The sequence below is a fragment of the Saccharomyces paradoxus genome, chromosome II, assembly GCF_002079055.1.
Source record: "Saccharomyces paradoxus chromosome II, complete sequence".
Taxonomy (NCBI): domain Eukaryota; kingdom Fungi; phylum Ascomycota; class Saccharomycetes; order Saccharomycetales; family Saccharomycetaceae; genus Saccharomyces; species Saccharomyces paradoxus.
The window spans coordinates 191,532-212,218 of NC_047488.1; the positions used below are offsets into that span (position 1 = coordinate 191,532).

The 20,687-nt window shown below is 39.1% G+C and overlaps 9 protein-coding genes across 9 annotated transcripts; 4 read left to right on the top strand and 5 right to left on the bottom strand.

Annotated features, from left to right (window-relative positions):
- Window positions 1-14: 14 nt before the first annotated feature.
- RRN10 (Rrn10p) lies at window positions 15-452 on the top strand (the record flags this gene model as incomplete). The annotated part of the gene is made up of 1 exon (XM_033908683.1): window positions 15-452. The coding sequence occupies one exon, from the start codon at window positions 15-17 to the stop codon at window positions 450-452; it is 438 nt and encodes a 145-aa protein (XP_033764574.1).
- Window positions 453-1,044: 592 nt separating this feature from the next.
- On the top strand, window positions 1,045-3,093 carry NCL1 (tRNA (cytosine-C5-)-methyltransferase; the record flags this gene model as incomplete). Its single annotated transcript, XM_033908684.1, has 1 exon — window positions 1,045-3,093. The coding sequence occupies one exon, from the start codon at window positions 1,045-1,047 to the stop codon at window positions 3,091-3,093; it is 2,049 nt and encodes a 682-aa protein (XP_033764575.1).
- Window positions 3,094-3,429: 336 nt separating this feature from the next.
- MCM2 (MCM DNA helicase complex subunit MCM2) lies at window positions 3,430-6,036 on the bottom strand (the record flags this gene model as incomplete). The annotated part of the gene is made up of 1 exon (XM_033908685.1): window positions 3,430-6,036. The coding sequence occupies one exon, from the start codon at window positions 6,034-6,036 to the stop codon at window positions 3,430-3,432; it is 2,607 nt and encodes an 868-aa protein (XP_033764576.1).
- A 332-nt stretch (window positions 6,037-6,368) lies between these two features.
- On the bottom strand, window positions 6,369-9,770 carry PIM1 (ATP-dependent Lon protease PIM1; the record flags this gene model as incomplete). Its single annotated transcript, XM_033908686.1, has 1 exon — window positions 6,369-9,770. The coding sequence occupies one exon, from the start codon at window positions 9,768-9,770 to the stop codon at window positions 6,369-6,371; it is 3,402 nt and encodes a 1,133-aa protein (XP_033764577.1).
- A 380-nt stretch (window positions 9,771-10,150) lies between these two features.
- HAP3 (Hap3p) lies at window positions 10,151-10,585 on the bottom strand (the record flags this gene model as incomplete). The annotated part of the gene is made up of 1 exon (XM_033908687.1): window positions 10,151-10,585. The coding sequence occupies one exon, from the start codon at window positions 10,583-10,585 to the stop codon at window positions 10,151-10,153; it is 435 nt and encodes a 144-aa protein (XP_033764578.1).
- A 308-nt stretch (window positions 10,586-10,893) lies between these two features.
- On the top strand, window positions 10,894-12,618 carry RFT1 (glycolipid translocation protein; the record flags this gene model as incomplete). The annotated part of the gene is made up of 1 exon (XM_033908688.1): window positions 10,894-12,618. The coding sequence occupies one exon, from the start codon at window positions 10,894-10,896 to the stop codon at window positions 12,616-12,618; it is 1,725 nt and encodes a 574-aa protein (XP_033764579.1).
- Window positions 12,619-12,843: 225 nt separating this feature from the next.
- Window positions 12,844-14,406, top strand: APN2 (DNA-(apurinic or apyrimidinic site) lyase APN2; the record flags this gene model as incomplete). The annotated part of the gene is made up of 1 exon (XM_033908689.1): window positions 12,844-14,406. The coding sequence occupies one exon, from the start codon at window positions 12,844-12,846 to the stop codon at window positions 14,404-14,406; it is 1,563 nt and encodes a 520-aa protein (XP_033764580.1).
- An 82-nt stretch (window positions 14,407-14,488) lies between these two features.
- On the bottom strand, window positions 14,489-14,966 carry POP8 (ribonuclease P; the record flags this gene model as incomplete). Its single annotated transcript, XM_033908690.1, has 2 exons — window positions 14,489-14,843; window positions 14,920-14,966. The coding sequence occupies 2 exons, from the start codon at window positions 14,964-14,966 to the stop codon at window positions 14,489-14,491; spliced, it is 402 nt and encodes a 133-aa protein (XP_033764581.1).
- A 368-nt stretch (window positions 14,967-15,334) lies between these two features.
- PEP1 (type I sorting receptor) lies at window positions 15,335-20,077 on the bottom strand (the record flags this gene model as incomplete). The annotated part of the gene is made up of 1 exon (XM_033908691.1): window positions 15,335-20,077. The coding sequence occupies one exon, from the start codon at window positions 20,075-20,077 to the stop codon at window positions 15,335-15,337; it is 4,743 nt and encodes a 1,580-aa protein (XP_033764582.1).
- Between the last annotated feature and the right edge of the window lie 610 nt (window positions 20,078-20,687).

The window sequence follows — 20,687 nt, forward strand, 5'->3', positions numbered from 1 at the left end:
CTTCCACGAACAGAATGGATAGAAATGTTTATGAAGCTTGCAGCAATATAATAAAGGAATTTGGAACACATGTAGTGAGCGCCGATGAAGTACTCGCAGAAAAAATAGATAATGCTGTTCCTATACCGTTCAAAACAAGGGAGGATGTAGATGCCGATGTAGAAAAGGATAGAAACGAAGGCGTGTTCGAAGGTAATATCATTCCCGATATCGACTTACGAGTGGTGCACTACTACGCTACGCAATTGTGCCTAAATAAGTATCCCCATTTGATTAACGCCTTTGATGAAACAAGCCTCATAACACTAGGTTTGCTCATCGAGAAATGGGTAAAAGATTATTTAACCAGCATGGAGACAGAAAATGACAAGCAAAATAAAGTAATCGGGAAGGGGCCCTGCGAATTCATATCAAAACATATTGATTATAGGCATGCGCCAGGTAATATCTGAATACACTTAAAAGCTGGTCATTACGACTGGGGAGTGGAAGGCTTTTGCAGACTACTGTCTACTCAAGGAAGAAACATTAAACTATTACCAGTTTTCCAACATGAGGTGATTCTGAGTTAATACGGGTACTAAAGCATAACATGAGGCATTTTCTGCATGCACATGATTCTGAATTCGCGGTCCATAAGCTACATGAGTGAGCGGTGAGGAAATAATGAAGTGCATACAGCAAGACTCTAGATCCGGCTGATCCATCGCTGCGGTGAAGTGGTGAAATCACGTACATATTTTTTGAGAGATTAACTATGTGATGAATTTTTAAACATAATTGGCGAGTAGGAATGCATCCATTCGATATGCTGGAACCAGTACTTATCGCAGAGTAGTATTATTTACGCCTACCTAGTGTATTCATTTTACGTATTAAATGACGTACCTTTTTTCTTTTCAGTAGCTTTTTTTTTTACTGAAAAATTTAGCGCTGAGTTCTTCCAAAGACATCAAACTACCTACTATAGTTAAATACATATTACTCATACTAGTTCTAAAATTTCTTTTTGATTGCATCTAACCTGAAATATACACTACAAGGATGGCGAGGAGAAAGAATTTCAAAAAAGGGAACAAAAAGACTTTTGGGGCTCGTGATGACTCAAGAGCTCAAAAAAACTGGTCTGAGCTAGTAAAGGAAAATGAAAAATGGGAAAAATACTATAAGACTCTAGCCCTTTTTCCAGGAGATCAGTGGGACGAATTTAAAAAAATATGTCAGGCTCCGCTACCTCTAACTTTTAGAATTACAGGCTCCAGAAAGCATGCCGGTGAGGTCTTAGATTTATTCAAAGAAAGACATCTACCAAACTTGACTAATGTTGAATTTGAAGGTGAAAAAATTAAGGCTCCTGTAGAATTACCTTGGTATCCAGACCATCTCGCTTGGCAGTTGGATGTCCCTAAGACGGTTATTAGAAAGAATGAACAATTCGCAAAAACTCAGAGATTCTTAGTTGTTGAAAATGCAGTTGGTAATATCTCAAGACAAGAAGCCGTCTCGATGATTCCTCCAATCGTTCTAGAGGTAAAACCTCATCACACTGTTTTGGATATGTGTGCTGCGCCTGGTTCCAAAACTGCTCAGCTAATCGAAGCCTTGCACAAGGACACAGACGAACCATCTGGTTTCGTTGTGGCTAACGATGCAGACGCTAGAAGATCCCATATGTTGGTTCACCAATTGAAGAGATTGAATAGTGCTAACTTGATGGTTGTCAATCATGACGCTCAATTTTTCCCACGTATTAGATTACATGGTAATTCAAATAATAAGAATGACGTTTTGAAATTTGACAGAATCCTGTGTGACGTTCCATGTTCTGGTGATGGTACCATGAGGAAAAACGTTAATGTTTGGAAGGACTGGAACACGCAAGCAGGTCTTGGTTTGCATACTGTTCAGTTGAATATATTAAACAGAGGTTTGCATCTTCTAAAGAACAACGGTAGATTGGTTTACTCAACCTGTTCTTTAAATCCTATTGAAAATGAGGCTGTCGTTGCTGAGGCGTTAAGAAAGTGGGGTGACAAAATTAGATTAGTTAATTGTGATGATAAGCTTCCTGGCCTAATAAGATCCAAGGGTGTATCCAAATGGCCCGTTTATGATAGAAACTTGGCTGAGAAGACCAAAGGAGACGAAGGCACACTAGAAAGTTTCTTTCCACCGTCCGAAGAAGAGGCATCTAAATTCAATTTACAAAATTGTATGAGGGTTTATCCTCACCAACAAAATACAGGCGGATTTTTTATCACTGTTTTCGAAAAAGTTGAAGATAACACTGACGCGGTCACAGAGAAACTATCTTCAGAAACACCAGCCGTGGAATCTGAAGAACCTCAAGCAAAGAAAATAAAGGTGGAAGAATTCCAAAAGAAGGAAAGGTTACCACGTGATGCGAACGAAGAACCTTTTGTTTTCGTTGACCCACAGCACGAAGCTTTAAAAGTTTGTTGGGATTTTTATGGCATCGATAATATTTTCGACAGAAATACTTGTTTAGTACGTAACGCCACTGGTGAACCAACGAGAGTGGTTTACACTGTGTGCCCAGCATTGAAGGACGTTATTCAAGCGAACGACGACAGGTTGAAGATTATTTATTCTGGTGTAAAATTGTTTGTCTCTCAAAGAAGTGATATCGAATGTTCATGGAGAATTCAAAGTGAATCATTGCCAATAATGAAACACCATATGAAATCCAATAGAATTGTTGAAGCTAACTTGGAAATGTTAAAACACTTGCTGATTGAATCATTCCCTAATTTTGATGACATTCGTTCAAGGAATATCGATAATGATTTTGTCGAAAAGATGACAAAATTAAGCTCTGGTTGTGCATTTATTGATGTATCAAGAAACGATCCTGCCAAAGAAAACTTATTCTTGCCTGTTTGGAAAGGCAACAAGTGCATTAATTTAATGGTCTGTAAGGAAGATACACATGAACTATTATACAGGATTTTTGGTATCGATGCGAATGCCAAGGCTACTCCAATTCCTGAAGAAAAGGAAGGAGAAACGACGAAATCTCCCACCGAAACTTCTACCGAAATCTCTAATGAAGCTCCTAGCGCTGCTAATTAACGCCTATTATCTCTCTTATCTCCACTGTAAAGTAAATGTATATTATTGGAAGGCAAAATAAAATTATAATATTTCAGTAATAGATCTTTTTTAACTCGGCCTTTGTTACTTCTTTTTTACTTCTCTTTTACTTCATATTTTAGTTCTGAATAGTAAATAATGCACTTTGGCAAGACTTTGCGTATTTAGTTGAATTGAAATTAAAGATACAATGTATAAAAAATATACGAAAAATAAGAGAAACTTGTATACTGGAAATAGAATTGCCAATACATGGATTGAAAAGAAAAATTTTTGTTATCTTTATATCCAGAAATCTGAAAGAATAAGAAAGTGTTAGTGACCCAAGGTATAAATTGCAAAAGATCTGCGGAGTTGGCGACGAACACTGACTTTTTGCGCATCAACAAAGGAATCAACTACGACTTTGATAGCTCTATCCAAATCATAGGAAGATACGAATTCAGATAATCTCATTTTAGCAAACGATTCTGCAATTCTTAGAATAGATTCTAAGTGACGAACAGTGATTGGAAATGAACCTGTAGAAATACTTTCCCTTCTCAAGTCCGCATATACCCTACTGACTTTATCCATATCCATCTGGTGCAATTTAGGGTAGATTTTTGTCCTAGCATAGTGAATATACTTCATCAATAGTTCCTGTGGAATTGGAGAAATTTCTTCCTCCTTCTTCCTTTGCCTTTGGAGTCTTCTTTGCCTTGCAGTAATTTGCTCATTTATTTCATGTTCCCCTTGTTCTATCGCCGACTCGTCATTATTTTTGAGCTCTTCACCTTCTCGATCCTCATCGTTTTCTGGATGAGATCTGACGTGAGAATCGACAACAAACGTAGCTAATCTCTCGTCGGCCTCTTCATCAACAAGATCTCTCACAACACATAAAATATCAAATCTAGAAAGAATAGGTTCAGTTAAACTAACATTTTGAGCTAAAGGCAACGTTGAATTGTATCTACCACCATTTGGATTTGCCGCAGCTATAATTGAACACCGTGCTTGTAGTGTGGTAACAATACCAGCTTTAGAAATAGAAATACTTTGCTGTTCCATAGCTTCATGAATGGATGTACGATCTTGATCGTTCATCTTATCGAATTCATCAATTAAACAAACACCCTTATCAGCTAGCACTAGCGCACCACCTTCTAAGGTCCATTCTTTAGTAATAGGATCTTTCCTAACGGACGCAGTCAAACCGACAGCCGAAGCACCTTGACCGGTCGCAAAGACCGCTCTGTGGGCTGTTTTCTCGACGTATTTCAAGATTTGAGATTTGGCAGTACCTGGATCACCTAATAATAACACATTGATATCACCACGAATGGAATGTTTTCCATTAACGTTTTTTGGAACACCTCCAAATAATGAACATGCGACAGCAGTTTTGATATCCCTATGGCCATAGATAGATGGTGCCATTGATGATATAATTTTATCAATTATTCCACGATCTCTAGAAATCTTTCTAAATTCACGTTCCTCTTCTTCAGTCCAACCGAAAACATCTAATCCTTCTTCACCTTCGTTAGCTGCATTACCTTCCCTTCTCTTTATAGAATTAGCCTCAATAATTGTGGCAAAAACGGGAAAACCGTTCTTTGCATTCAAATTACCATCGTAGTTGTTTTTATAGATGCCGGTAACTTCTACCTCTTCACCTGGCTTGGATACATCTACCAAATCCGCCAATAAGATAACTTCTCTGTGCCTTGGCAAACGACCTGGGGGAACGGTTCCGGGAGCTTCCTGGAGCGTAACTCTTTGATAATTTCGGTACACCGTTTTTTCTCCATTAACTCTAAAGGGGCCTTTTGATTTACAATTTGTGCAAAATGAGATTCTAATTTCTTCGTTAGAATCTTGAAAAAATGGACCCAATATGGAGCCACATTTCAAGCAATTGAATTTAACGTATTTCAACTGAGGGAAGACACCTGTTCTTCTTGTCACCACCCCAGTGACACGTACTAGAGAGGTCAGATTAGATTCACGCAATTCACGTAAACTGTATATTGTCGGAAAATCTGAGATTCTTACGTGAATCTCGGAGTGGATACGGGCATAATCTGGATAATGTAATTCAGTTGCCTCCATGGCCACTAGATCGAATATTTTTAACATTTCTTCCGGGCATTTAGCTAAAAACAGTGCCAGGATGGCTTTGGACTCCGCCAGGTGTCTATAATTAACTTCCAAAGATTCAGAATTCATCTCACCTAATGTTCTAATACGTGCACCGTATACAGAACGACCTGTTTCGTCTGTATATTCTAGCAGAAATGACTTCAACTCTCTGGCAATAGTTCTTGAAACATTAGGTTGTGTAATCCATTCCGAGTAACTGTTAGCCTTAACGTTACTTAAGGATTCTAAAGTTAGTTCCTCTCTCAATGGGTCAATGTCCATATCACTTAAGAGATCGTCATCGCTATTTTCAAAGTCCTCATATTGCCTCCTCCTCCTTCGTCTTTGCACAGGAAGACCCATTTCATCTAATTGCGCGGCACCTGCTTGTTCTTCATCCTCGTCATCTATGTAGGCAACATTTCTCAATAGTCTATCTCTTTCATTTAGCTGAGCATCAATACGGCGACGTTCGCTTAAAGATAATTCTTGCTGTTCCCTATCATCTACTTGATTTGGATCATACCTATCTCTATTCTGATCAGCCGCATAATCCTCATACATATTATCGCCCATCAAATCCACTTCGTTCATTTGTTCTTCCACTTCATCAATATCTGGCACATCGTCAACTTCGTTATCGTCACCTTCAGGGTTAATCATATCTGGAGAACCAATTGGCGATGAAACTGGATTCATTCCCCTTCTAAACTGTTGCTGGGGTGAGGATGGCGGTAGCTCATTTTCTGAATCGGAATCATCTTCCTCACGTCTACGTCTCCTATTATCAGACATCACTTATATCGTAGTTACGTTGGACTTCTTACAAAAGAGGCAGAAAAAGTGTATCGAGTGTTGCTAAGTAGAAAGTACCAAAAATGTATATATTACAGGATATCTACTTGTTACTTTCTGATTCCGTTGCTCGAAATTTTTCGTTGTCCTATTTTCCTCGGTATGCAATTAGATTTCCTAAAAAAGGCATATGATAAATATTACGCGCGATTCCGCATTTGGGTCTCCAGATAATTCACGAAAGGATTTAATATTTATGTAATTGAAATGATGTTTATGTTTAAATATTTACAGAATGTTTGAACAGGTATTTACTTCTTTTAGATAAAAAGTTAGTCTTTTTCCTTTTTAGCATCCAAGATTTCAAACTCAGCCTTCCATACTGAATTACCTTGTTTCGTATTCACATCCTTGAATAATTTTTGGAATATGTCATTATACCAATCAGCAGCCAAAGGCTCCAACCCTTCCTTTACGTTGTCTGGAAGTTCCTCCCAATCATTTAAATTATCCTTAGGGAAAATGATAGTTTTGGCACCAGATCTTTTAGCGGCCACAGCTTTTTCTCTCAAACCACCAATACGTAGAACTTTACCGGTAAGTGTCAATTCACCGGTCATCGCAACCGTAGGATCAATCGACTTATTCAATGCTAGGGATAGGAAGGAGGTGGCCATAGTGACACCTGCAGATGGACCATCTTTAGGGGTGGCACCTTCAGGACAATGCAGGTGGATAGACGCTTTTTCAAAAAATCTGTTTTCAGGGAATTTTTGTGCTAGATACATCTTAGCAAATGAATAAGCAAGTCTTGATGATTCCTTCATAACATCTCCCAGTTGCCCGGTCCTTTCAAACGTTGGGTGCTTACAGTTGTGCAAAGGCTGTTCAAGGACGGATTCGACATAAAGTGAGCAGCCTCCCATATTAGTCCATGCCAACCCCATAACTACCCCCGGTGGAGTTGTTTCATATAACCGATCTGTGGTGTAGACTGGAGGCCCAACGTAATCCTTTAAATTTTTCTGGGATATGGAAACATTGATCTTTTCAGAAGTCTTCAAAGCTTCAATGTCATCACTTGTCTTTTCCAAATCATTGTTCTTACTCTTCTCTGATGAGCTTTTGGCGTTGCTGTCTACCTTTTCTTCGGAAGAGACACTTTCCTTAGACTTGCTATCGGCTGATGACGTTGGGGAATCTTCAATACTCAATTCTTTTACCACTTTCAGGGCAGCTTTACGGTAAATTTTTTCTATGTGTTTTTTCAGATTTCTTACACCACTTTCTCTACAGTAGTACTTCATTAACGCTGTAATTGCATCTTCTGTCATATCGACATGAGAGTTCTCTAAACCAGCACTTTTCTTAGCACTCGGGACCAAATACTGCTCGGCAATCTTAACCTTATCTTCAGCAACATACCCTGTCAACTCAATAACTTCCATACGATCCAGCAAAGGTCTTGGAATAGTTTCTAAGGAGTTGGCGGTGCAGACAAAGAGCACTTTCGATAAATCTATTGGAATATCCAAGTAGTTATCCAAGAAGCTGTTGTTTTGTTCAGGGTCCAGTACTTCTAATAATGCTGCGGATGGATCACCATGAATACCGCCGTGCCCAATCTTATCGATTTCATCTATCAAAATCAGAGGATTTTGGGTTTGACACTTCTTTAATGCTTGAACTACTCTACCAGGTAAGGCACCAATATATGTTCTCCTATGGCCTTTGATTTCAGCCACATCCGTCATACCACCTACAGAAAACCGGAAGAATTTCCTATTAAGGGCTCTGGCGATCGACTTACCTATGGAAGTTTTACCAACACCTGGTGGTCCCACGAAACATATAATTTTACCATCGACTTTACCTAATAGTTTTCCGACGGCAATAAACTCCAAAATACGATCTTTAACATCTACCATACCATAATGGTCCTCATCTAAAATTTTTTTTGCTCTCGGGATAGAATACTGTTCTTTGGAATGTTTCCCCCATGGGATCGATGTTAACCAATCCAAATAGTTTCTGATGACACCAAACTCAGACATAGAAGTCTCCAAAGTACTTAGTTTAGTTATTTCATCATCGAAGATTTTCTGAACGCTGTCAGGTAATTTTAATAACTTCACTCTTTCTTTATAAGTATCGATTAATTTGTCACGGCCATCGTCAATACCTAATTCTCTTTTGATACCCTTTAACTGCTCCATCAAATAGTATTCTCTTTGTCTCTTTTGAATCTTTGTCTCTACATCTTTGGAGATTTTATTCTGTAATTCTGCATTCATCAGTTCTTTCTTAAGGACCAGTAGCGATTTTTCCAACCTGTGTTCAATGTTTAAGGACGACAATATATCTTGTAATTCGTCTTCTTCGCCGGCAGAAACAGCGGCAGCAAAATCTGCCAATCTAGCTGGTTCCTCGAAAATGTTCGTGGTGGCTGATTGAATCGAAGCTGAAAAAGTCGCAATTTGTTCTCTGAACATGGTGTTCAATTGAGAAATTTCTTTGAATACCTTCAGGATTTCAGATGTTAGCGCATTAATGACGGGTGACTTTCTATCGAACGGTTCATCTTCCAAATTCAATACATTGACAAGAGAAACATTGTAATTTTTTAAAAATTCTGTGGGGTTAACATCTTCACCTTCTTGAACGTCATCTAATTCGTCAGGCTCTTCTTCAGTGGGTTCTACTCTCTTATGTTGTTGCAATTCGGAATTTGGTATCCTCTCCACCACAATATCTTCCAACTTGGGTGTGGTAGAGCTAGCGCTTTCCTGATCCTCTGTGATCTCAGCGTTTTCAACGACGGTTGTTTCAATATCCGTTTCCTTTACTTGATCTTTCGACTTTTCCTTTTCCTCGTTTGGTGGAAATAATTCATCAATTTTTATCCTTCTGTGAGGATATAAAAGAGCAGTCATTGTTTCAGTGCCTGTCTTTTCGTCTTTGCTCGGAAAAGCGCTAGTTATTTGAGCTAAAACACCAACATCGTACACATCATTTTTATCTGTGATCACGTCAGTATCTTCTTCTGAGTTCTTCAACATGAAGGCACCAATGTAGGGTTGCTGACGGTCTAACATTTCCTTGATTGCCTTCATAACTCTCTCGTCCGATATCACAACCGCCTTGTAGAATCCTGGAAATAAGGGCCGTCTGGCTATTGGCAATGCTAGCATCTGCGGGTATACTTCTGGTACATCCTTTGGTGGTTTCTGTTTCGAACTTCCATCTCCAGAATCCGATCGACTGGATGATGACTGTCCACCTCCAGAAGCGGAGCTTTTGGAGTTTTTAGAAACTTCACTTTCCTGATTCTTATTGATCGTTTCATCATCACGCGTGGGCTCAATATCCTTATCGTTATCTTTCTCTTCTGGTACTATCTTGACATCTTCGTCCTTTTTCTGAGACGTACTGTCATCCTTTGCCAGAATGCTTTTGTTATGATTCGTAGCCTGGAAATGCCAAGCAAACTGTTCATCAAGTTGTGTAAGTTGTTCCATGTATCTTGGATTTTTCAATTGATGTTGGAACTCTTGCCATGTTGGGGTCTTAGTAATGTAATTAGGTTTGATATTCTCTACGTCATGCACGTTCAAGGTCGATGCCAACCTTTTTTGAGGGAGTGCAGCGGTCTTAGCAATAGAGCGGTAATACTGGATGGCTCTCGTGGTTCTTGCCACTGTGCCAAGGGTCTTTGCGGTTCTTGTTCTTAGCATGTTTTATTTGCTAATCCTTTCCTTCAAGCACCTCAAAAACCAAAAAAAACTGCCAAACTTCGAAGCAGCAGCAAATGCACACTGTATTATCTGGTATTAGAGCTCCTAGTGACTGTATGAGCTTACGGTGGCTGCAGTAGCGGTGCCAAAGTATGGCTAAAAGTCTTGGTCTGACTTATTTCCTTCCGGTGGCAAACATTATACACCCTTTACAAAGCACCCATACATTACATTGACTACATTCCACACTAACAATAAAATATTATCTATATCGTTACATTCATTAATTACATGAGACCAGCCACCAGCAGGGAATAGCCCCCGTGCCGTTTCATCCTGATGACTAGCAAGTTTTGTGATATACCACCGGTTTGGTCGCCTTAAGGCACCTCTTCGTCTTCCTGCTCGTACATCAGTTGGTTCTTCAGCGCCTGTTGTTGCCTGTATTTGGCCAAGTAGATCTTCAATACCTCTGCATAGTTCTCGAATCCTAAGGCGTGCAATGATATCAGGATGTCTTCCCCGTTTATCGTCTTTCTTTTGTCTGCAGCGCATCGATCGCTTGCCTCGCTGGTCACAAAGGAAATGAGCTCACTGACGCACTCCTGCATGCATTCTTTGGCATCTTTCGATACCTTAGCACTCGGTGGGAGCGTATTTTTCATGAGTCGCGCTACGTTGTTGATAGGCAGCCATCTATCCTGCTCTCTTAATGTGGAAATCTGTTGCAGGCTGCCGCTGGAGCTAGCGTTCCCACCGTTCTCCTGAGTATCCTCTGGGCTTGTGCTAACATGTTCAGACTCGTTGGTGTTCATATTCTCGAGAGGTTCGTGCCACTTGTGGTACTATCTAGCTTATTCTTGCTCTTGTGTTTGATTGGCGGAAAGCTGCTACTTGTAGCTCTTTTTTTTACTTAGTTTGAGAAAGCGGACCAAAAAAAGCACGTAGCGCGATATTGTCGTGGCATCGAACGTAATATGAATATTTCCATGGTGCTATATTTTGGCTGGGGATTTGCAATGATCGTAGCTTGGAGAAGGCAATGCATATTAGTAGCGGTAAAGGGCCACGGATAGGGTGATTTGAATTTGAGACTGCTTTTGTTAGTGAAGGTAAGGAAAAAATGGTGAAGAAAAGTTCACAATTGCCCTCTACCAGCGAACAGATCCTGGAAAGGTCCACGAAAGGAGCCACGTTCCTCATGATGGGCCAACTTTTTACCAAGGTGGTAACGTTCATATTAAATAATTTGTTGATCAGGTTTCTTTCACCCAGAATTTTCGGTATCACAGCCTTTTTAGAATTTATACAGGGCACCGTGTTATTTTTTAGTAGAGATGCAATTCGTTTGTCGACGTTGAGAATCTCAGACTCCGGTAATGGAATACTCGATGACGATGATGAGGAGGAGTACCAGGAGACTCATTACAAATCTAGAGTGCTGCAGACCGCGGTTAATTTTGCGCACATCCCGTTTTGGATCGGGTTCCCACTGTCCATTGGTCTTATCGCGTGGCAATACAGGAACATCAACGCGTATTTCATCACTCTGCCATTCTTCACGTGGTCGATCTTTCTTATTTGGCTCAGTATCATCGTCGAACTGTTGAGCGAACCATTCTTTATCGTCAACCAGTTCATGCTGAACTATGCCGCAAGGTCGAGATTCGAAAGTATTGCGGTGACTACAGGATGTATTGTCAATTTTATAGTTGTTTATGCTGTCCAGCAATCTCGATACCCGATGGAGATTGTCACTTCGGACATTGACAAAGAAGGCATCGCCATATTAGCGTTTGCCTTGGGCAAGTTAGCTCATTCGATCACCTTACTAGTATGTTACTATTGGGACTATCTCAGGAATTTCAAACCAAAGAAACTATTCAGTACTAGGCTAACGAAGATAAAAGTACATGAAAATAATGAATTGAAGAAAGGCTATTCAAAGAATACATCTTATTTTTTCCAAAACGACATTTTACAGCATTTCAAAAAAGTCTATTTTCAACTATGTTTCAAGCATTTGTTGACAGAGGGTGATAAGTTGATTATTAACTCCCTATGTACCGTAGAAGAGCAAGGAATTTATGCTTTACTGTCGAACTATGGCTCGCTTCTGACAAGGTTGTTATTTGCGCCGATTGAAGAATCTCTGCGGTTATTTTTGGCCCGTTTGTTGTCTTCGCATAATCCAAAGAATTTAAAGCTATCTATCGGAGTCCTGGTCAATTTAACAAGGTTTTACATATACTTATCGTTAATGATCATCGTATTTGGGCCCGCCAATTCATCTTTTTTACTGCAGTTCTTGATCGGCTCAAAATGGTCCACTACTTCCGTTTTGGACACCATAAGAGTTTACTGCTTTTACATCCCATTTTTATCGCTTAATGGTATTTTTGAAGCATTTTTCCAAAGTGTGGCCACTGGTGACCAAATTTTGAAGCACTCATACTTCATGATGGTCTTTTCTGGTATTTTCTTACTCAATTCCTGGGTCCTTATTGAAAAACTCAAATTATCAATCGAAGGCTTGATATTGAGTAATATTATCAACATGGTGCTAAGAATATTGTATTGTGGTGTTTTCTTGAACAAATTCCATAGGGAATTGTTTACAGATTCCTCTTTTTTCTTCAATTTTAAGGATTTCAAAACGGTTATCATCGCTGGCTCAACGATTTGTCTAGTTGATTGGTGGTTTATAGGATACGTTAAAAATTTACAACAGTTTTTTGTCAACGTGTTATTCGCAATGGGATTATTGGCGTTAATCTTGGTCAAGGAGCGCCAAACCATACAATCATTTATGAATAAAAGGGCACTCTCCAATTCCAAAGATGTATAAGCAAAAAGTCTTAAATAACTTAAGCAATGCGTAATATGCGCTTAAATAACGTATAGTGAGTAAATCATCAAAAAGCATTTTTTTTTTCCTTCATTAACCCTTCAGCGACTTAACCTGTATACACTATATGATGTAAAAATGTTGAAAAATTACGCAATGAAAGGTAGACAAACAAGATAAAAGCTATTTCGCCGTACAGAGATTATCCTTCTATGCCAGGACGCTATGTCGTCAAGTGAAAAAATATTACAGGATGAAAAGTCTGAAGGTACGATACGATTTTTAACTTTCAATGTCAACGGTATAAGAACTTTTTTTCATTATCAACCATTCTCTCAAATGAATCAATCGCTTAGATCTGTTTTCGACTTTTTTCAAGCAGATATAATAACATTCCAAGAGCTCAAAACGGAGAAACTGTCCATCTCCAAGTGGGGGAAAGTTGACGGTTTTTATTCTTTTGTTTCCATCCCTCAAGCAAGAAAGGGATATTCTGGCGTTGGCTGTTGGGTTAGAATTCCGGACAAGAATCAACCAATGTATCATGCATTGCAAGTCGTTAAGGCAGAAGAAGGTATAACTGGTTACTTGACAATAAAAAATGGTAAGCAAGCAGCAATCTCCTATAGAGACGACGTAAATCAAGGGATTGGTGGTTATGATTCTTTAGATCCCGATTTAGATGAGAAAAGTGCACTGGAACTAGATTCAGAAGGCAGATGTGTTATGGTTGAACTAGCGTGTGGAATAGTTATTATCAGTGTATATTGCCCCGCAAATTCGAACTCATCGGAGGAGGGTGAATTGTTTAGAATAAGGTTCTTAAAGGTTTTATTAAGAAGAGTTAGGAATTTGGAAAAAATTGGGAAGAAGGTGGTGCTAATGGGCGACGTAAATGTTTGCCGGGATCTTATAGACAGCGCCGATGCATTAGAACAATTCTCAATTCCAATAACAGATCCCATGGGTGGGACGAAGTTAGAAACACAATATAGGGATAAAGCAATTCAATTTATCATCAATCCGGACACGCCCCACCGGAGAATATTTAATCAAATATTGGCTGATTCACTTTTACCAGATGCAAGTAAAAGGGGGGTGTTGATAGACACTACGAGGCTAATTCAAACTAGAAATCGACTTAGAATGTACACGGTCTGGAATATTTTGAAAAATTTAAGACCTTCGAATTATGGCTCACGAATAGATTTTATATTAGTATCCTCGAAACTTGAACAGTGCATAAAAGCAGGTGACATTCTTCCGGACGTATTAGGCTCTGATCATTGTCCTGTGTTTTCTGACTTAGATGTACGGGATCAAGGAATTGAACCTAGTACGGCACAAGTTACCATACCAAAATTCGAAGCAAGATATAAGTACAATTTAAGAAACCATAATGTTTTAGAAATGTTTGCCAAAAAGGAAAACAATAAAAAATCTAATAACCAACAATATCGTATAGCGAAGGTTATTAATAAGAAAAAATGCAGTAGCATCAAAAAGAAATCGCTCGATTCATTTTTTCAAAAGAAAGATGGAATACAAGATGCCACAACCAAAAAATCCTTGGAAATTCCCCAGGCAACTCAAAAAGAAATCTCAATGCCAAAGTTTGATTTCAAAGATGTCTTTGGAAAGCCTCCCCTGTGCAAGCATGGGGAAGAATCTATGCTGAAAACGTCGAAGACTGCGGCCAATCCAGGTAAAAAGTTTTGGATTTGCAAAAGATCTCGAGGCGATTCGAAAAATACAGAATCATCTTGTGGGTTTTTCCAGTGGGTCTAAATATGCGGGTGTTAGGAACATTTGGGGAAGATAATACACATTCTTCTATACCAAGGTTCCTTTAAAATAATAAATTAATAATCTATGTACATTTACAGTCTTGTTCCTCTTCTTCCATTGCTTTCTTCAGCCATAGACGGTCATCGTCAGTGACCTCTAAAAGTCTCAAACTGGAAGATTCTTGTAGAATGGTCACTGTTAAGGGTGAACCGACAAGTTCATCAGTAGATATATATGTACTGATGGACGAAGAAAATGTGTCTTTATCCGCATAATTCACTCTGATGTAGGCCAGCTTATCGTCAACATGCAGGAATGAATATTCAACACCTTCACCGAAAATACCATAACTACGTTTCAATGCGTTATTTAACCATTGCCTCCATGTCATCTGATCAATAACATGAGCAGCATCCACATCTTGATCGAACGAAGTACTGTAAATATCAAGGTAAGTTAGTAGCTTATTTTACCTTGGGTGGCTGGGCCTCGAAAAACCAAAAATATACGTACATCGATAACTTGAAATACTGCCATTCTCTGAAAGTTTTTTTCCCCATCACAACTGGTCATTTATTGAAGTATTTATTTGCCTTTTTTTAGTTTGATTATTCTAGAAAGTTGGGTAGTTGAGCTCATAAGAATATTCGATGACCTATGTATTAAAATTACAACGCTCCAGGTGATTTCTCAAGTCTAAAAATCACTTTTCCGTAACACATGATGTATACTGCCAGCCTCTTTGCATGCATTAGTATGGCTCAACTTTGAAAGTGCAAGAATTATTACTTGCCACTACCTGAATTACGCCAGCATAGACGATTTCAAATTTCTTTGGTTCTGAAAAAAGTTCAATATTTGGCTAAAGAATCTGCCCAGTTACGAAAAGTATGTGAAATTATCTAGTCTATGTAAAATAATCTCCCTACTAATTTTCGCTGGGTGGGGGTGCTGAATCAGACTTGTCAGCGTCTTCCTCATTACGCGCTGGTAATGCATCCGGAACGTCGCTGGTCGTAGGTTGATCCGTATATGATGTATGCTCCTGTTCAAATGTTGGAACATCCTCTTCCTCAATTTCAAAATTACTGCCCTGATCTATAAAACTAGATAAGTCGTTGGCGTCTTCATCATGACCAGCAAGCAGGTCATCTGCTTCATCCAAAAATTGATCATGAATCAGCGATGAGTAACTTGGGCCTGTTCTGTTACCAAACCTTCCTCTAATTTTAGAAATAACATGCGCTATATTAGCTTTTGTGTGCTGTAAAAGAGACCCGATATTCGAAAAGACGTAAAATCCTGATTTCACAATGTTATTGACAACTCTATCGGTATTATTGTTTTCTATCAGTCCATCGTCTCCTAGTCTAATCTCTCCAAACCTTGCAAATCCCCCATTCCTTCTGATACCCCTATCATATACGAACCATGCGGCAAAGAAAATGACGAGAAGAATTGAAATGAAAATAAATGCGAAGGGACCGGCACTTACTGAATGTTTTTCTTTAAATTCTTTTTCTTTTCCTGGGCAAGCGTGTGGTGACGAAGGGGCATCCAATTTCAGGCCACCCTCACATGTTGATAGAGGGATCTTTCTGTAGCCTGAAGATTCAAAATATTCGATTAAATCTGGCTCCTTTTTACAAATGTCTGCAGCATTTGCTGGGCTCAAGCCTTTGACTAATTTACAAGTACCATCGTTAGCTTTATAAAAGTTATAGTCACACTCGAAATCCTGTCTTGTACAGGAACAATTTTTAATGTTTCTTGAAAACTCAGAAAGTGGAATATTCCCAATGAAACACTTTTCATCCGTTTTACGTAAAAATTCCGTTTGATGACCAAATAGGCAACTGGTTTTGGAACCTAGAGGAGAGTACTTATAATCAGCGCTCTCCTTACCGGTAATATCGAAGTCACATTGTCTTTCGAAGATGTTTTTAAAATCAATCGTGTACGTTCTGAATGAGCTGCCTTCAACATTTGTTGCTTCTCCAAATAGCAAAAATCTCAAAGCAGAATCTCTGGGGACGGTGGTTATATCCTTTACCGAAACTTTATCATCACAGAATTTATAGTCTTTCCATGTTTTACCAAAATCAGTAGAATAGGAAATAGAATCAGTTTCTGCGTTCTCGGGAACTAAAACTAAGATCCCACCGTGGTCGCCGTATTCCCATTGGTGGGGAGTTTTCTTAACTTCAGCCCACGTCTCACCTCCATCGGTGGTGAAAAAAGTAGAACATTCTTCATATGGTAAAAGGTTAGCTCCAACGTTTCCAACACCAAACATCATCCCTAATGCGGAACCTGAAGAATATGTATCTCTGATATCCTTACGTTCAGTGTAGCCATGCAAGTGCAGCGAACACTTATCTAATGACTTGGAGCTGCAAGAAAACTTTTTTCCTTCTGAGTCCTTCTTCGGAGGTTTCAAAAAGTTCCAATCCGAACCTTCATTAAACGTGATCTTTGTCTTCAATTGTTTGTTTTCCTTATTCTCGGCAACCTTCTCACTATTTGAAACGATGTTGGTAAGAATAATGCCTTCGAGACCTTGAATTTTTTCAAAGTCTACATAGCCGAACGTGTTTCTATTAACGGCATGCTCTAAAGTGACAAAAGAAGTACCATTTGAGTTAGATTTCAAGAGATTACCAAAATCGCCTCCTGGTACTAAGTTTGTTGCCAAATGTAAGAATATCGATCCTTTCTCAGACTCTAAAATAGTGAATGCCTCTTGCTTTCTAACGTCTTCATCATATGGGAATTTTGCCTCCGCAAACTCAGCACCATCGATAGTTACATACGCCCTCAACTCATTGTTTTCATGAGGTGCAGCAACGATGATATAGCCACCGGTGGACAAATAGCCGATAATGTTTTCAAAGACGGTATTTTTATCATCGTGAAAAAAATCTGTGGAAGAAACTAAGCTTCTTGTTTTTGAAGATTTTTCCTTTACCTGGCACATAACCATGTCCTCATTCGATGGGTATTTGAAAAGTGAACCTGCAAATTCGCAATGAATTGCATCATCAAGCATTTCTGTAAATGTTTCGCCACCATCTTTAGTGAGATATGCCACGGCATGACATTCTGGACTTAAGATTGATTCACAATCCTTACCACCATAATAAATAAATGTATCCTGTGCTTTAGCATTGAAGTCTAATGGCATACCTAATTGTCTGGCTTCAGGCAATTTAGCAGTCATAAAAGAGTATCCTCTATCGTGGGTAGAGAAAATGCTACCTTTAGAACCAAACAGATAAGCAGAAGAATTGAAATATGGATTAAACACAACTTCGACAATTGTTTCACCGTTACTGTCAAACCTTTTTATTGTTTGTCCACCATCGTGGGATATATAGGCCTCTCCTCTTGAATTAATCATGACCAAAGATTCGTCCGCAACTGTATCGAAGTATTGATAAAATTGAATTTCAAAGTCAAATTTGTTTTCAGTAGTCACTATTTCCTTGCCATTCGAGCCCTTCTTTGGAACTCCCTCACATGAAATATCTACCGGTTTGACTGTCATTGGCTTTTTACATTTATCACCTTTAATCAACTGCAATGGTTTTACAGACACAGTTTTTTTCCTTGTCTTATCACATACATCAGAGAGAACGATTGAGTTGTAGTCTGGTACACATTTTCCGGTTGCGTCCCTAACGAATTCAAATGCACATTCGTAATCAGTCTCAGTACATTTGTCACAATCGGTCTCATATAATTGTAAATCCTCGAACACTTTGTTCACCAAACACTGAGCGTCCTGTTTTCTTCTTCTAAACTTGTACTTGACACCATTGACACATTTCCCTTCAGCTAAATTCCAATCCTCAAAATCTTTTTCTTTGCATGTTTCGTGATTAAAGGCCGCTGAAAAATCAATTGCATAGATGAAATTTGTTGAACCATCCATATGCGCCATAGTAAACCCATTTAGAATAAATTTGGTTCCGGATCCATCTGGCGTTGTGTTGATTAATTCTGCTGGGTAGATAGTAGTTTTTAACTGATATTCGGTCCAAGTTTTACCTTGGTCTAAGGAGTAGTAAAATTCGGATTGAGGATCATCGTCTTCGTCCGAATTGTATGGTACGGCCACAATAACATTTCCGTAATCACCAATAGCGTATAAACAAGGAAAATCAAAAGCGACTTTCCATGTTAAACCACCATCCCTAGAAATAAAGGTTTTTTGGTCTCCCCAGTCAAAGGAACTGCCATCGCCAACATTACCTGTTGTCATTACAATTCCGGCGGCCGGAGTCGAACCCTCCAGTGGGTAAAACGTAGTTTGAAGCGAGCAATTTTCAAAATCTGTAACATCGCAGTCGAATGAGTCTATATAATCTGGATCAATGACTTTCAAATTTGACCATGTGAGACCATTATCAACAGATATTTTGGTTATTCCCTTACTTTTTACTTTCTTGCCTTTTCCTTTACGGTTATGACGCCTAGATAGAGGGAAAAGAGAGGCAATCATTGTTCCTTTTAAGAAAGTAGATTGATCGAGATAAATATAACCAAAAACCTCATCTGTCGTCCATGGAATGGGAGAGAATTTTAGCCCTTGTGAATCGGAAACTAAAATTTCAGATACGATGCCCTTATCCTCTTCTTGATCATTTCTTTCTCTGCTTACAGGCAAAATGATTCTTCCCGTGGCGTCCTCATGTATTTGTCCTTGGACGAAATGTCTTAACTGAGTAGGCATGTAAGCCATTTGAAAGCTCGACAGATCATTTGATATCCACACATCTATGGAAGACATATCATTATATCTGTCGCCCTGGGTCAAGACAACCATATGAGACTTCAATATTCTGTAATTATTGACGACTTTATCTTTAAATTGGTCAATTTCGGTTAATGATTTACCCCAGTCCGTAGTTAGAACCAATTTACTTTCGGTGTAAGGAGAACTAAACTCCCCTCTAATAAACTGCATATTTTGGAAAAGGCAAACCACTGAGGCGTCATTACCGCCGAGGTCAGAATCTTTGCTGGTCTTGGCAAAACGACAATCCGAGATGCCGATAGGACTATCTTCGTTCTTTTCCAGAGAAGACTTAATTTCAGAAAAGGATTTTCCGCCATCATTACTTGCAAAAACCTTCTCTGTACAACGTGTAATATTAAAAATCAAAACTTCAGCTGAGCCCTCTTCGTCCCCGGAAATTACTTCACTGCCGCTGTCGATTTCGGTTCTCTCACAGTAGTTGCAACTTGCAAGAAGATAGTCTTTCTTCGTAGGGTGGGTTTGTATATTACATCCACGGGGCGAAACATCTTCTTCAGGATCGGTTAGAGCTATAGGCCTCCATGTTTTACCTTGATCATCGGTTATATAAAAGTGCGATCCTTCAACTGCCGTTGCAATGGCTCTGTCGTGTCTGTTGAACGGGTCAATAGACATCCAAGCGATATCGTCTTTGATGTCTTCAATTTCTTCCCATGTTTCTCCATCGTTAAAACTTATCGTCATGGAATGACCTTGCGTTCTAACTATAGTGTTGGAATCATCAAAGCATAATATTTCAAATGAATCTTGCGCGATGGTCTTAGTTACTTTGGGAGTGAATTCTTCCGCATTGATTAAAGGAATGAGAAGAAGGGCCCAAAGGGAATAGACTAAATGAAGTAATATCATAGTGTGAGGTGACTACTGGACACTTCGGGGGCTTTTCCAATAGACAAAGCTTTATAATACAGTCTAATGGCCAAAATAAGAAAGAAAAAAGAGTATGGTAGTTGAGAAAAGACCGGAAAGTAATTGCTTTAAAAATATTAGTATAATGCAATAGTGCTACCCACTCGTCCCCTTTCCTTTGTGCTTTTTGGAAGGTTCTTTGAGCTTTTACCGCATGCTGTTGCTTAAGGGCTATTTTTGAACTTGGTTTTTCCTTTCTTTCACCGTGCTCAGCCCGAAAAAAAGCAGCAACAGCACCAAATGGAGGAACGAAGACTTAAAAACATCACGCGATCTATATAAAGACCCGAGTAGTTTGAGAGATTTCCTAGTTGACGTGCAAAAGAACATATATAAAGAGAATACACTCGGGCCTTTTCAATTTACACACCTATTTGGTCTTCATTTAAGGGGTGATACAACTTATATTGTCTGCACAGCCGGGTCGTTCTTAGTTCTGGAAGGGTTGTCTCGAAGAGCAACTTCCTTTCATGCAACCTTTTATCTGTTTAAAGTAAAATGTGATGTACCTGCAAACAAGTGTAAGCTCTTGAGTTTCGCATCTGTTTCA